Source organism: Chelon labrosus, assembly GCF_963514085.1.
Source record: "Chelon labrosus genome assembly, chromosome: 10".
Classification (NCBI taxonomy): domain Eukaryota; kingdom Metazoa; phylum Chordata; class Actinopteri; order Mugiliformes; family Mugilidae; genus Chelon; species Chelon labrosus.
The window spans coordinates 2551111-2565714 of NC_140360.1; the positions used below are offsets into that span (position 1 = coordinate 2551111).

The 14604-nt window shown below is 48.9% G+C and overlaps 1 protein-coding gene across 1 annotated transcript in view; it reads left to right on the forward strand.

Annotated features, from left to right (window-relative positions):
- The window catches only part of myt1b (myelin transcription factor 1b), a 112119-nt gene that overhangs the window by 83816 nt on the left and 13699 nt on the right, over window positions 1-14604 (forward strand). The window contains exons 3-7 of the mRNA XM_084553807.1: window positions 5355-5409; window positions 8145-8175; window positions 9420-9482; window positions 10992-11362; window positions 12118-13332. Coding sequence (XP_084409933.1) covers window positions 5355-5409; window positions 8145-8175; window positions 9420-9482; window positions 10992-11362; window positions 12118-13332 — 1735 coding nt within the window. The remainder of the gene's footprint in view (window positions 1-5354; window positions 5410-8144; window positions 8176-9419; window positions 9483-10991; window positions 11363-12117; window positions 13333-14604) is intronic.

Genomic DNA, 14604 nt, shown 5'->3' on the forward strand with positions numbered 1-14604 from the left:
GATTCATTATTTACTGACCATTCTTCACCCCCACCTCTCCAGCTTGCATCTCCACCCCCCCAAACCCCTACACATGCACCCTGAAAAGCTCAATATAAATGCGCAAATTTGATTGATTTTAATAGCGGACTGACAGGGACCCCAGCTGGGGCACTTAACCATGCCCGCCTGAGAGAGAGGGGAGATGGAGAGAGGGGAGCACACACACTCTTCTTTTAGCTAATAAAGGAGTGTCTGCAGCATGCTCGAGTGCCCCAACTCCACTCAGAGTTGCAAACCCCCCCAACCCGCCTCTCTTAACTCCCCTATGCTTCCTTTATCCAAACCCTGCCCCGTCCACTGGTGCTGATGCTGATGATTTCGTATGACATCTCTCTCTTTTTTCCTCTTTCTTTCTTTCAACCCTACCCCTCCTTTCCTTTCCCTCTCCTCCCCTCCCTCCTTCGTCCCCTCTCTTTCTTTTCTGGTGCTAGAAAATGAGTTCCGGGGCGAGCTGGTGAACCAGCGGTGGACACAGAGCGAGAGGACCAGCAACCCGCTGTCAGGCCTCCCAGAGACTGCAGAGCCGTCGACCAATCATGGTGAGTGACAAGGCCCCTGCAACCCCCCTCCTCCCCCCATACACACACACATACACACACACACACACACCCCTAAAGCGCCCCCTCCAACCTGATTCTGCTTCCTGGGCATTTCCCCAATCCCCTAACTCAGCGGGGAAAGTCAAAAAAGGGCGGCGGCAGAGGAAAAGAGAGGATGCAGGGAGGGAGGGAGGGAAGGAGGGAAGGAGGGGGAGATGCAGGATGTGTGTGTGTGTGTGTTGTAGGGTGGGTTTGGGTGGGGTTGGGGTGAGGTGGGGGTTGATGATGGCCAAGCTGGACAGAAAAAACATGAATCAAACAGCACATCAAATCTCCCACTCGGCCCTGCCATCCTCCTCCGCCTCAGCTCCGCTCAGCTTAGCTCAGTTTAGTTCAGCTCAGCACGGAACAGCTCAGCGTTTTCCCTGCTGCTGCTGCTGCTGCTCACTTCACACTATTTCCTTTTTTTATTTTTTTTTTCTATGGAAGAAACACAATAAAAAAAAAAAAGAAAAGCTCTAAAGGATGTCCTTGAGCTGCTCATACTTTTTGTCCATGATATTCCTTCTTATCAGCAGAGTAAAATAATACTCTGTCTCTCTCTCTGTGTCGCTGCCTCGCTCTAAAAAAAAAAAAATTCTCATTTTGGAGGACGTCTCTCAGTTCTGAAAACACCTGACCCCCCCCAACTTATTTATTTATTTATTTATTTCCTTGGTTTCTGTCTTGCGTTGCGACTCAGAAGAGTGACACTCACACAAAGAGATGGAAGGATGGATGGAGGAGGTATTTTCCCCTGGGCCCAGTAAAAGTAGTTTTGCCCCCCCCCCCCCCCCCCCCCCCCCTCCTCTCACCGCCACAACCCACCTCCACCCCCACCTCCCCCCGACGGCTCGGGTTCATCTGAAGAGATGACTTTTATTGATTTGGTTTGATTTCTGCTGCTGAAGAGAGAGAGAGAGAGAGAGAGAGGGAGAGAGAGGGAGGCGTTGCTTTCAAGCACTACATCATATTGAAACACACCCCATCCCACCTCTTCACCCCCCCCACCCCGTCTTTTTGGGCCTGATGCTTACCCATAACGCCGTCTTCTTATCATTTTAGACTTGCAGAGAAATAAAAAAAAAAAAAACCTGAAACAGATGAAATGGGCTGAAATAAATGATGTTTAGCTTCAAAGCCTGAAATCACATCTGGATGATTTATAAAGTAAATGTCAAAGCTCTGACAGGACGCAGACATCTGACCCATTATACGGTCACACATGCTCGATTTTTTGCCTCCTCCCTCCTCCCTCCCTCCTCCTCCCTCCTCCTCTAGTAAATTATTAAAGTGAAACTGTGGAGGGCCGATCCAACATGGAGTCCGCTCGGTCTACTTGTTGAGGGCGACTGAGCTGCGTGCCTCTCTCTCATGATTGGCAGCTGCAGGTCAATTTATTTTTTTTTATATATACGTCCTTGTTTTGGTCCGACTCCTCCCGCCGCGCCTCCGCCCCACCTTGACCCCTCCCTCCCCCCCCTCCCCCCCTCCGTCCCTCTGCTACCACTCTTGTAAACCTGAAAATGAATAAAAGAGTCGTTTACCGTGCACCGGGGGACGGAGGGTGACCTTCTCTCTGAAGTCATTGCCCCCAGCCAGTCATTTACATAGAGCTGTCAGAATGCAGAGCAGAGCCGAGGCCCTCCTGCTCCGACCGCTGCACACAAAGAAGGACATAATTGATAATGTACAACACAGCCTGTAGGGATGAGCTGCGTCTTCCTCCTCCTCCTCCTCCTCCTTTGCTGCTGCTCCACACCACATTTCACACCAGTTAAACCCAAAGACGTATCGTAATCCTTGCACACTACCTCCTCTCTTCTTCTTCTTCTTCTTCTTCTTCTGTTCTGGCGCTGTGTCGGCCCACCTACACGCACCGTTCAAGGAGTCTAATTAAAAGACAGGAAGGTAAAGGACATATACGTATTTAACAAGAAAGAAAAAAGAAAACGAGAAAGAAAGAAAGAAAGAAAGAACGAAAGAAGAAGGGGCTCCTTTGACAGAGATTATGAGACTCAGGTGAACGCCGGCCCCGGCCGCATCTGGATTCATTTGCAGTGACTTTGTGTTCATACAAATTTAATGAGCTGGAATTGAGAGAAAAGGACGGAAAAAGAGGAGGAAGAACTCAGATGCGCTTACCTATTTAAATGTGCGTAGCTATGGTTACGCAAACATGAAAGAAACGGGAGCCCTTTTCAGTCCAGGTTTTGATTTCCTCCAACGAGCTGTCAGCGCGAGGGAGGGAGGGGAGGGGAGGGGAGAGAGGGAGGGAGGAGGCAGAGGAAGGAGGTGCAGGAGGAGCAGAGGCAGTATGTGAGCCTTTCACCAAGGACGAGTGGTTTTGGTTTAGTCTCACTTACGCATATATTCATTCATTCAACCCTCCTCCCCCCCGACCTCTTTCCTCCCCAGTTACATTCAGTCATTCATAATAGTCCAATAACATATATTTACTCCAGCTACCCTAGCATTCGGCTCGTGGAGTTCAGTTCATTACGGTTTGTGCTTTTACAAACAATTTTATTTCTATAGCAACAGTAACAATACAAACAGTCTCAAGATGCTTTACAACATCTGATCTGAAACCCCCCAGAGTGAGCATGAAGGTGACGGTGGCAGGAAGAACTCTCTTTTAACAGGAAGAAACCTTGAGTAGAACCTTAAGCACATATGGAGGGACCCATCTGCCGAAGGCCGGCTGGGTAGAGACAGAAAAAGAAGGAGAATGAGATAAACATCAACTGATTAGTTGTTTTATTAAACCAGGTTTGGAAAAAACACTTTCAAGCAGTTTACACGTGGAGGTTTTTAATTCAAAGTGTAGTTTATTGTCTGTATTTTTACAAATTAAACTTAGTCAAGCCCCACCTTTATGCAACACGCCCAAAAAAAGGCAGAATTCCTGCAGACAATATCTCAATTTGAGTATTTTATTATTATTATTATGCTATTTTCGTCCAGTAATGTTTGGTGGAAGGTTTTCTCTGAATGTAAATACATTTCTGAGATGAAAATCCAAATAAAATACTCCTAAAAAGAGTTAAAACTAACTTTGAGCTCAACACCTTCCCATGCACTCAGGACTTTGTTGCTCTTAAATCTTCCTCGTCCGACTCTCTGAAGCTTTTCCTGCTGTAGGTGGCGTTGGGTGATCGTTAACTACTCTGATTTAGAAGACCTGCTTAGACCAGGACTCGTATTCCACAGCCGCTCCTTTCTTAAGGATTCTTGAGTGTAAAGGACCTGGACTTTGAGCTGAAGGCGGCCCAGGCCAGAAGATCACTGCCTCCACTTCTCTGGAGCACAGAGTCAACCGCTCGCTGCAGGCGGGACAAGAGTCCACTTTAACGGCGTCCGATCAGGAGGCCAGAATGAGAGGGAGGGAGAAAAGAGAGTAGCGGGCCGGGGGGCTGTGGACGGTGTCGCTGCTAGGGACAAGGGAGGGGTCTGCGCCTGCACCTGTACCTCCGGCCAAACACTAAATGCTAATGAATGAAGAGTACCCTCTTTGGAGCGGAGCGGTGGGAGGGAGGGAGGGGGAGAGAAAGGGCCTTAACAACAACAACAGCGTGTTTCATCCTTCTCTCATCCCTCTTTCCCTCCTTCTTTTCATAAGTAGTCTATTAGCAGGAAAGGGGCATTGCCAAATAGAGAGAGGAGGAGGAGGGAGGAGGGAGGAGGAAGAGGAGGAGGAAGGGACCCCGTGTTTGAATCCCACTGTGGCGCTGCCAACTTAACTATAGAGAAGCAACAAAGCAGCTAAGTGTCTGGGCATGGACAGGGGAGCGCGGGCAACTGTAGGGATAAAAAAAGAGGCTAGATGGGGTGTGTACAGGAGGGAGGGAGTGTGAGGCGGAGGGGGGAGGAAGAAAGAAAGAGGGGAGACCTGCAATATATAATAAAATAAATAAAAAAAGCTCTAAGTCCAGTAATCAAAGCTAATGGCTCCATTGTGTCTAAAAAGCATCTGATAGCTTTAGAGTGCACTGAGAGCAGCGCTGAGCGTGGGGAGGTGGAGCTGAGGAGGTGGAGCTGAGGGTCAGTGTGTGTTTGTGTGCGTTAGCGTGTGTGTGTGTGTGTTGGTTCCAGGGTTAACACCTGCTCCTTTGTGGCTTAAAAGCAGAGGCAGGACACACACACACACACACACACACATATGCATCTCCTCCTCGTAAAAGGGTTATTACTGTGGCTTTTTAGCAGCACAGCCGTGTGTTTTTGCTTTATTATTGTATTCAGCCTAGTTATGATTGTCAGGCCCTGTTGGCGTTTTTTTTTTTTCTGCTTACGGGGGCCGCGGCCCCTGTGCCTGCGCCCCGCCTGTTGCCTCTGTGCAGGCTACAATCATGAGGACCACTCAGATGCAGGAAATTACAGGGAGAGGAGTGATGGGAGGGTGTGTGTGTGTGTGGAGGGGGGTGAGGAGGAGGGTGAGGGATCTGAAAAGTAGCCTGAACAGCTGAGTTTGTTTTTCCCTCTCTCTGTGCGCCATGTCGCCTTTATTTCTGATGAAGCGAGCGCGATGTTAGCCCCTGAATGTGTGGGTGTGTGTGTGCGTGTGTGTGTGTGTGTGTGTGTGGGGGTGTGTGTGTGTGTGCGGTTTGCTCTGAGGGTTAGAGAGAATTAAAGATGTGATTGGCGCCGCTGCCGTTACCGTGAGTCAGCGGGAACGTGACGACGGCGATTAACTCCTGAACTCGTTTCTTTTCTCTCTTCTCTTTCCTCCAGATGAGTGTAGAGGGTGACGACAAGCGAACTCGCACTCGGTCCAAGGGAATCAGAGGTGAGCGTTGATCACAGGCCTCCGTCGCATCCTGCTCTAATGTCCTGTATACGCCGATCAGCCACAACATTATGACCACAGGCAGGAGAAGTTAATAAGATTCAGACCATCTTGTGACAGTTCAATGTTCTGCTGGGAAGCTTCTGGACCTGGCATTCATTGGTGTGGATGTTACTTAGACATGTAGCACCCACCTAGACCAGACCAGGCACCCCCACCCCATAGCAATGACACTCCTTGATGGTAGCAGCCATCCCCAGCAGGATGCAGCCTGACACACACACACACACACACACACACACACAAACACTTTAGGAACAACTAAAAAAAAAACATGAAGAACAGCACAAGGTGTTGACCTGGCCTCCAAATTCACTAGATCCCAAACTGATCAAGTATCTGTGGGATGATCCACAGAGGCCCCTCCCCTCAAAGCCCCCCTCCCCCCCCCCAACTAACAACAGAACACCCTCAGAAGGCCCATGTCCATTCTCTGATGAGTCACTACAAGGCAGACCTGCACGACATTAGGAAGGTGGTCATAATGTTATGCCTGATCAGTGTATGTCTGTGTGTTTTCATCATCCCAGTACGGATCCACACATTTCTGAGTCATAACTCTTAGAAGCGTCCTCATAACTCCAGGTCTTATGACGCGTTGTAGTTTTATTTATTCATTATTTAAATCCTCCTGGTGCTCGATGCTCGAACACATCCGACCGGAACAGGAAGTGGCAGCAGCCGAAGCAACAAGGCTGTTAAGGATTCATGTTGGTCGTGTTGCTGCACTAACAGGCCAACGACAGTAACGTTAAAACTCAGGCAAGAATTTATGGACATTTTATTATAAGATGAGACTTAACCGATCCCAGAGGGATTACATTTAGACGACACGGAGGCAAAAACACAAGTTAAAACTGCTCTTAAAAACAAATATTGAACAGAAATATGTAATTTCTAAGGAAACAAAAAGACGCCCCTCAGCTCAAAGCCACATGTGATTTCATTTATCGAGTTTGTTATCTCACATTGATAATGCAGCAGCACGCTTTAGTGCTTATTAGAACAAAACAAATACTAGAATAAATACAAATCCATTACAGTTTACTGTCGACTAAATAAGAAAAGGAAGCACAAAATAAATAAATAAATAAATAAACCCTTCTCCTGCTATTTACTTGCTCACGATCAATAAATATCTTCAATCGTCAATAACAGCAGCACAATGTAATGTAAATAAAATAATGATACCAGATAACCTGTTAACGGATCAGGTCTTTTTTTATTTTATTTATTTGACAGATTCATTAAATCATGAATTTGAACTCATGTGATTATAGATTCATTTATGAAACTACCTCATGCTACAGAAAGCTGCACGGCTACACTAAAGCCTTGTGATAAAGAGCTTTTATTCTTCTGATTATGTCATATATATATATATATATTTATCATTATATATGTTTTGTGAGCAAATAAACTTTTAAGGTGAACATAGATGAAGAAGAAATGACATTAATAAAACAATATAATGCAGAAAAGGAAAAAGATTTCCATCGTTTCTGACCCAGATATCTGGTTGTATATTGAGCTTGTTTATTCTTATTATAAAGACAGTGTGTTCATACTACACGACATATATACACATTTCAGTGTGTCCTAATACATAAACATGTATAGATATGTGTGTGCGTGTCAGTCTTTGTGTGCGTTTGACGTTTAGAAGCGAGACAGCCGAGCATCAGTTCACAGGGCGTTGAGAGCAGAAGGAGGCGTCCAGTCATTTCAACAGCATGATGAAAGACTGAGAAACTCACATGCTGCACACATAAACAGTGTGTGTGTGTGTGTGTGTGTGTGTGAGAGTGTGTGTGTCTTGATACCAGGCTCTTTCTGACATGTGACTAATGCACGTGATATCTGAGCCCAAACTCAACTCTCCAAGCATCGGATTGTTTTCTCATTTATTTTTCGCTCCGAATGAAAATAGGATATTTCTCCAAAACTCATTCTATCACTCGCCCCCCCCCCCACCCCCCCACCCCCCCACCACCTCCTCCCATCCACCTCCACCCCTCCCTCGCCCCAATCGATGTCCATGGCCCGGCCCGAGAGCTCTGTGTGTGTGTGTGTGTGTGTGTGTGTGTGTGTGTGTGTGTGTCGTTTGCGAGGAGCGCTTGATTTATGTTACGGAGGCAATTACTATAAGTTGACCCTGACAGAAGTGCTGTTTTCTACTGATGAAGGCACTTTTCTGTTTTTAATTTCATTTCCGCCAATTATGATAAATAACGTGGAACAATTAATCATGTGTTTGTTGCTGAAGTCTGCAGAGAATCGTCACTTTTTGTTTAGTTTTTTTTTTGGTTTTCATCTGAAAAGCACTAGAAGAGTTTGGCTGATCTAGTGTTTCTGTGTGTGTGTGTGTGTGTGTGTGTGTGTGTGTGTATTAACGCCTGTTTGTTTTGTGCTTGTGTTTGCATGTACACACAGATGTGTGCGTGTGTGTAGGTGTTGGTTTTCTCCCGATCATGCAGTCAGCTGTGTGTACGCCTCTATGAGGAGTCCTCCTGGGATTCGTGTGCATTTGTGATTTATTGATCTGGGTTTCTTTTAGCAGAGCAGCTTTTTCAACGTTCGCTCACCTTTGTTCTCCCCCCCCTCCTCCCTCCTTCCCCCCTCTCCCCCCTTTTCCTCTCTCTCTCTCTCTCTCTCTCTCTCTCTCTCTCTCTCAGTTCCTATTGAGCTTGTTGGACAAGAGCTGAGGTAAGGAAACACCTTCATCTTTGTGCAAATCCCTTTTATAAAGTTCTTTTATGTGCACCGCCGAACTCCCCCCGTCTCCCCGCCCGTCTCCCCCCCACACACACACTCCCACCAGGCGCTCATTGACTCAGTGTCAGTGCTTCTGTAGATGATACTGTACATATAGACAGATATAGATGTATAAATATATTTTTATATTTGCTCCTTAGCTCACGGTCGGCGCCTCCTCCCAGCTGCTATTGATTTCACAGCCTTTTTTTTTTTTCCCGTTTCCTGCTACGAACACTTACAGTAGATGCAGTGAAATGGGCGTGTGATCTTTTTGCCACTTGATCGAAGGACAGAGGACGTTGAAAGTGTGGAGGGAGGGGAGGGGGGGAATAATTTAGCTTTTCCTCCACCCTACGTCCTCCTGCCCCGTAGTTTACCACCACCCAAGCAGCAGCAGCAGCAGCAGCAGCAGCAGCAGCAGCAGCTTCCAGGGCCATGAAGCTCAAATGATTATTTCATCCTCTCTCATTTTGTCACACTTCACCCCAGAGCACTGATTGTACTCTACACCCCCCTAAAAAAAAAAAAAAAGATTTATTTTTTCCCGATAAAGAAAAAAAAAAAAAAAAAAAGAAGCAGCAGGGAGGCGAGAAGGTGCGTCATTTAAAATGCAAATGCAGCATTTCTTAATAAGCGAAATTAATAATAAGGATAATTGGAGTAATAAAGGGCAATTGCTGGGGGAAGTTAATGAGAATTGAAACGAGCCATCCTGAGGGGTCATGGCAACCTGAATCAAAGGAGGAAGAGGGAGAGAGGATATAAAAAAAGACCTGATGATGATGATGATGATGATGACTGGTGAAGAGAGCAGAGCAGGGGAAATTACAACAGGTCTCTTCTGATCCTTGTCTCCCCAGTAACAGGATATAGGCCAGGCTTGATGTACGACGCACAATATTGTGTTTGCTCCGGCTTGATGCCACCTGCATCGTGTGTGTGTGGAGGGAGGTGGGGGGGGGGGGGGGTCAGGTGGTGGTGGTGGTGGTGGGAGGGGTGCATGTCTTTGTGCATGTGCTCAGTCTGCATGTCTTTGCTTTATCATGATTGACCTTTTTTCCTTTTTTTAATAATTATTTATTTTCCAACTGCCTGTCGGGTCATTGCTGTTGCTCGGGGGCGGGCGGGCTCGGGGGGGACTAAAATGCACCCATGTCTTAAACATATCTCTAACCTCCATCCATCTCATCCAGCTGCCCCACCCCTGGATGCAATGGCTCCGGCCATATCAGTGGGAGATACTCACGACACAGAAGGTAGGGCAGATAAAAAAAACAAAAAAAGAAAAACCCCACCCTCTGTCTCTGCTTCCTGTCTCGCCTGTCCGTCCTCCTCACCCCTCCCTCCCTCCGTCCCTCTGTGCTCCCCTCCACCCCATCCCCACCCCGACCCCACAGCATCTGCTCCGTCGTGCTCTTTAAAAGGAAATGCACTTATTTGGTTTCATGCAGAGCGTTAGATGATATCTGGGCTCAAATTATGAGTGAGGACCGGCGGAACTGGGGGGAGGGGGTTAGCCTGCATCTATTATAGCGGCGACTGCACCTCTAAACGTCACATTTACACAAAAATCTAAAAGTATAATGTTGTCTTAGAGGACGTCGGTCAGCGTTAGGAGCTTTCCTGTAAATAAAGTAATTGCTGTGTGGTTTAGAGGTTAAATATGAAGGATGAGCAACAGCGTTGGAGCTGCTGATCCTATTTCTCTTGTTATGTTTGGGAGCAGCTAGACCGGATGTCTCCCCTTTTTGTTACAGCTGTTAAGCTAAGCTAAGCTAAGCTAGGCTAAGCTAAGCGGCTCCTGGCTCTAGCTTCACATTTGCTGCGCATTCAGAGTCGTTTTGTTTTACTTTTGTGCGATTCAGTCCAGATTTTTTTCAGCTTCAGGAAAGCCTAAAGCTGCCGTGTAGAAACCTTGACATCGGATCAGTTCCTGGGGGGCGTTGGAAATTATTTAACCCGAGTTACTACAAAGCCCCGTTCAACCAAAGACACGATTTTTTTATGGAATTGTAGATTTTCTTTCTTCTGATTATCCTCAAACAAACTCATCTAGACGCTTGCCTTTAAATTTAATTATATAAAAGTAGGTTAAGACATTTGGCTTGTATTTTTTTTTGGGGGGGGGGCAATTCATCATCATCCTGAACAAACAGACTCCGGTGAGAATACCTCCCCGAGCCTCCACATCCAAACCAAAGTAATGAACTTCTCAGCACCTAAATGTGATTTCTTCAGGATTTTTATTTCTAACTCTGCTCTCCCCCACCCCTCCTTCCTTGTATCCCCATCTCTCGCCCCCAGAGGCCCCCGAGTCTCACCCGGGGGCCCGCTCACTGGCTTGTGACTCCTCTTTATTGAGGGGGGGGCAGATATTAGCTGTCTGTTTACACATGTACTCGTTCAGCGGGCAATTTTCAGATGCACCACGTTTATAGATCGTCCCTCGGCGTCTCCCAGGTGAGAGCGAGAGGGAGTTTATTGGATTTCACCCTCCGCTGCCTCGCCCGCCCGCCCGCCTCTCCGTACACGTTGTTCATTAAACGTTCCACTCAATTGGCTGAGATTGCTTGTGATGTCTGAGCAGAGCGAGCGAGCATGGCGCCCCCCTCAGGCCGCTTCATTCTCCTTCACGTTTCCATGCTTATCTTACGAGGTGCATGAGGCTTTATCGGACGTGCTCGAGCGTGTTCCCAGTTGCAAAAGCGACCTGTCTTCGTCTTTTCTTACGCGTGTCTTTTGTCCCTACCCTCCTCCCTCATCAGCATCCTGGGCTGCCCCATAGCGAGGAAGCGCCGCCTAGAGGAAGCAGAGGCCGAGCAGGAGCAGGACCAGGAAACGGAGCGGCCCGCCTCCAAGAGGAAGTCCCACCCTCTGAAGCTGGCCCTGGACGAGGGCTTCAGCGCGGAGAGCGACGCCAGCAGCGAGGCCGAGGCCGAGGGCGAGGGGGAGAAGGATGGAGAGAAGGCAGAGGAGGGCAAGGAGGAGGAGAAGGAGGAGGCGGGCGTAGAGGAGGAGGAGGAGGAGAGAGGGGAGATGACGGAGGACCTCGCACAGGACGGACAGACAAATGGACCGCAGGACGAGACGCAAGAGAAGGAGGAAGAGGAGGAGGAGAAATTTGCAGCTGATGAAGGTAGTCTGGAAATAATGTTAAATTCTCTACATCCATATGGAGGTTTTCTCCATTCAGAGTCACATTTAATATCTTTACAACCACTAGTCAAACAAAATAAGACCTTTAGAGTCGCCCTGAGCTTCTGGTAACAACGAGGGATAAATAATGAGCAAAGTATTTAACCTGAGTTCCTAAAAAGTCAAAGCCCCGTTCAACCAAAGACAGATTTCCCACTTCCACAGAAACAAGTTCAACTGGACCTGTAGACGCTTCCAGTCGCAGCTTTGGTTGTACGTTTTTATGAGTGCACCAATCTCCTACATGCCTCCAAATCCAAACCAGAGTAATAAACAGTTCAGCAGACAGATTTTATTCCCAGCTCCGTCCGTTCTCCCGTAGGGGTCAAGCTCCCCAAACACTTTCCACAGCACCACGCCGCTTCCAAACAACGCCACAATTTTTCTGTGAGTAAACTTGGCTGAAGGCTCCTTTAATCAGAGACAGACTAGTCATTGTGATTAAGGTGTCCTCTGACGGACAGTTTGGGGTTTTAAGCGGATTGATTCGGGCGTCGTGGGGAAGTGCAGGGGTCTGAGTTCATCCTCCTTACTGGCACCGCAGTTGTCATCCCCCGTGATGACTCCTCCTAACGCCGGTTCCAGGAGAGCTGGAGCGTCTCATAGGTGATGGAAGTGATGATACTGCTGACAGCATCTTGAGCTCACCGTGTGACTCACCCCTTCATCCTCTTTTTGTTTTGTTTCTTGTTGCAGAGGAAGAGTGTGTGATCATTGAGCCCGAACCCAGAGCAGCAGCAGCAGCAGCAGTGTCGGCATCGTCGTCGCCATCATCGGCCGAGGAGTGTCAGTCTCCCTCGCAGAGCGCCGAGGAGGTGGCAAACTCTCTCCTCCACCTGGGCAACATGACTCCAAGCGTGTCCGTCCAGCAGCCTGTTGCTATGGAGACAGAGGAGGATGATGCCACCGTGGCGGACGATCGGGGCGAAGAGCAGGGGGACCACGTTAATGTGGGGGCAGAGGAAGAAGAGGAGGAGGAGGAGGAGGCCGAAGCACCGGAGGAAACGTCTGTCCTGCAGAGCGAGGCGGCCGAAGTGGAGGACGAGCGAGGGGAGCGCAAAGACTCGAGCGTGAGTCGAGAGTGTCCGACTGAAGACGTCCAACAGATCAAAGGTGACGAGGATGAGGAGGAGGAGGACGAGGAGGAGGACGAGGAGGAGGAAGAAGAAGGGACGGCAGTGCCAGCGCAGCAGAGGCAGGACGCTCCAGCAGCAGAAGAAGAAGAAGAAGAAGAGGACGAGGAGAAGGAGGAAGAGGAGCACAGGGACCATGTTCTGCCACTTTCTGATGCGCCAACTGCCATCCGCACCATCACCAGCACCGCAGCAGCTCAGGGAACACACATCAAGACAGAAGACCACAGGGCCAGTCCTCTGGAGGACTACAACTCACACAGGGCCAGTCCCCTGGAGAACTATAACGCCAACAGAGCCAGTCCACTCCACAGATATGACTCTCTCAAGCCTGGCTCGCTACAGAACTACATGACCGGCCCTCCTCTAAGCTTCGGCTGCCACAGGGCCAGCCCGCTGGAGGACTACTTCCCCATCCCCCGAGGCGAGAACTACAAAACCCACAAGGCCTCGTCCTCGGCCTCCCCGGACATCATCGAGGTGCGGTCGGACAAGTCGGAGGAGAAGGACTTCGACGACGCGGACGGCGACGACGAGCGCGACGACGAGGACAGCCTGTCGCAGCGCTCCACGGTGACGGACGAGTCGGAGATGTTCGACATGACCCGGGGCAACCTGGGCCTGCTGGAGCAAGCCATCGCCCTGAAGGCGGAGCAGGTGAAGCCGGCCGGGCCCAGGGAGCTGCTCCGCGCCCCGGACATCCACCACCAGCGATATTTCACCATGGAGGACAGGCCCAAGCACCTGGACGTCATCCGCAAGAGCTACTTCGGCAAAGGTGGGAGGCAGGAAGTGCACCGTTCACCTTTTTTAAGCTCGGTTAGAGAGCTCGGTTTTGGCAGTTGAGTAATTATCTTCCTGTATTTTAACAGAAAAATGGCACTTTTAGTTTTCTGCTCCGTCGGGTAGCAGGGTTTAAAAAGGTTTAGAAAGGTTTAAAAGGCCAGATGGTGCAGTCGTTATGCAAAGTTGAGCTAATTATCCTCTTGTTCTAGCGTCACATTTAGGATGCAGGTATGAGGGGCGTATGAGAGTCCTCATCTCTGCAAGGAAGACGGAGAATTTAAATTTCTTATGCCTTTGTTTTTTTAAATTTTGAAATAGAGACCGAGGCCGCTATGGCATAAAGCAAAGGTGCAGCGAGGCCTCCTCAGGTTTTCAGGGGCCCCACGTGAGCCGGCGAACTCTTACACCACGATGACGTCCCCAAAAAAATCTAAACCGTGGTGATTTGTCAAACTTCGGCGTCCAAATAAACCCAGCGTAGCAAATAAACAGCGATGAGTCACAGATCCTCCTGTCTCTATTGTAACGGGGAGCGTTCGGGGGGGTGAAGTGGCTCCAGCTGATGAGCGGAGAGGAAGTGCTCAAGCAGAGAGAGAGCTCACGGCGGGAGGGGCGACGACACGTCTAGAGAGTAAAGAAGAAGAAGCAGCGCAGGTCGGCTCCACAGTGTTTGTTTACGTGCTGCTTGCGTTTTGGGGCCTCGCGCTCCACGCCTGGCACGCTGCCCACTTGTCATGCTCCTCGCGCTATAGCCGCCGTGTGATTACATGCCTGATAGTGCTGCCCTCTCCTTGGCCTCGCCCCCCCCTCCCCCACGGTGACGTTCCTGTTCTGCTCGGCGCTAATTAGGAGACGCGTGTCTCGTTAACATTCAATTTGAAGGACCAACAGAGCACCGCACCAGCCTCTTGCTCCTTTTTTTTTAATCCACTCTGCAGTGCAACCAACGCTGGCTGCTGCTACCAGACCAGGAGGAGCATGCTTCATTATAGTGGCGTTGTTTCCTCCTCTTAGATCTTCCCAGACCAGGAGGAGCATGCTTCATTATAGTGGCGTTGTTTCCTCCTCTTAGATCTTCAGTTTTGCCCAAGATCCAAACAAGGTTTTGCCAATGTTAGAGACAAGCGAATCTTGAAAACCCCGTTTGCACAAATGCACGAAACACCTCGCGCATTCAGAGAGACGCGCGAGACAAGAGGAGAGGATACAGATGGTGTTGCTTTCACACAGCAGTCTGAAATATGTCTAGATTTCATGCTCAGCC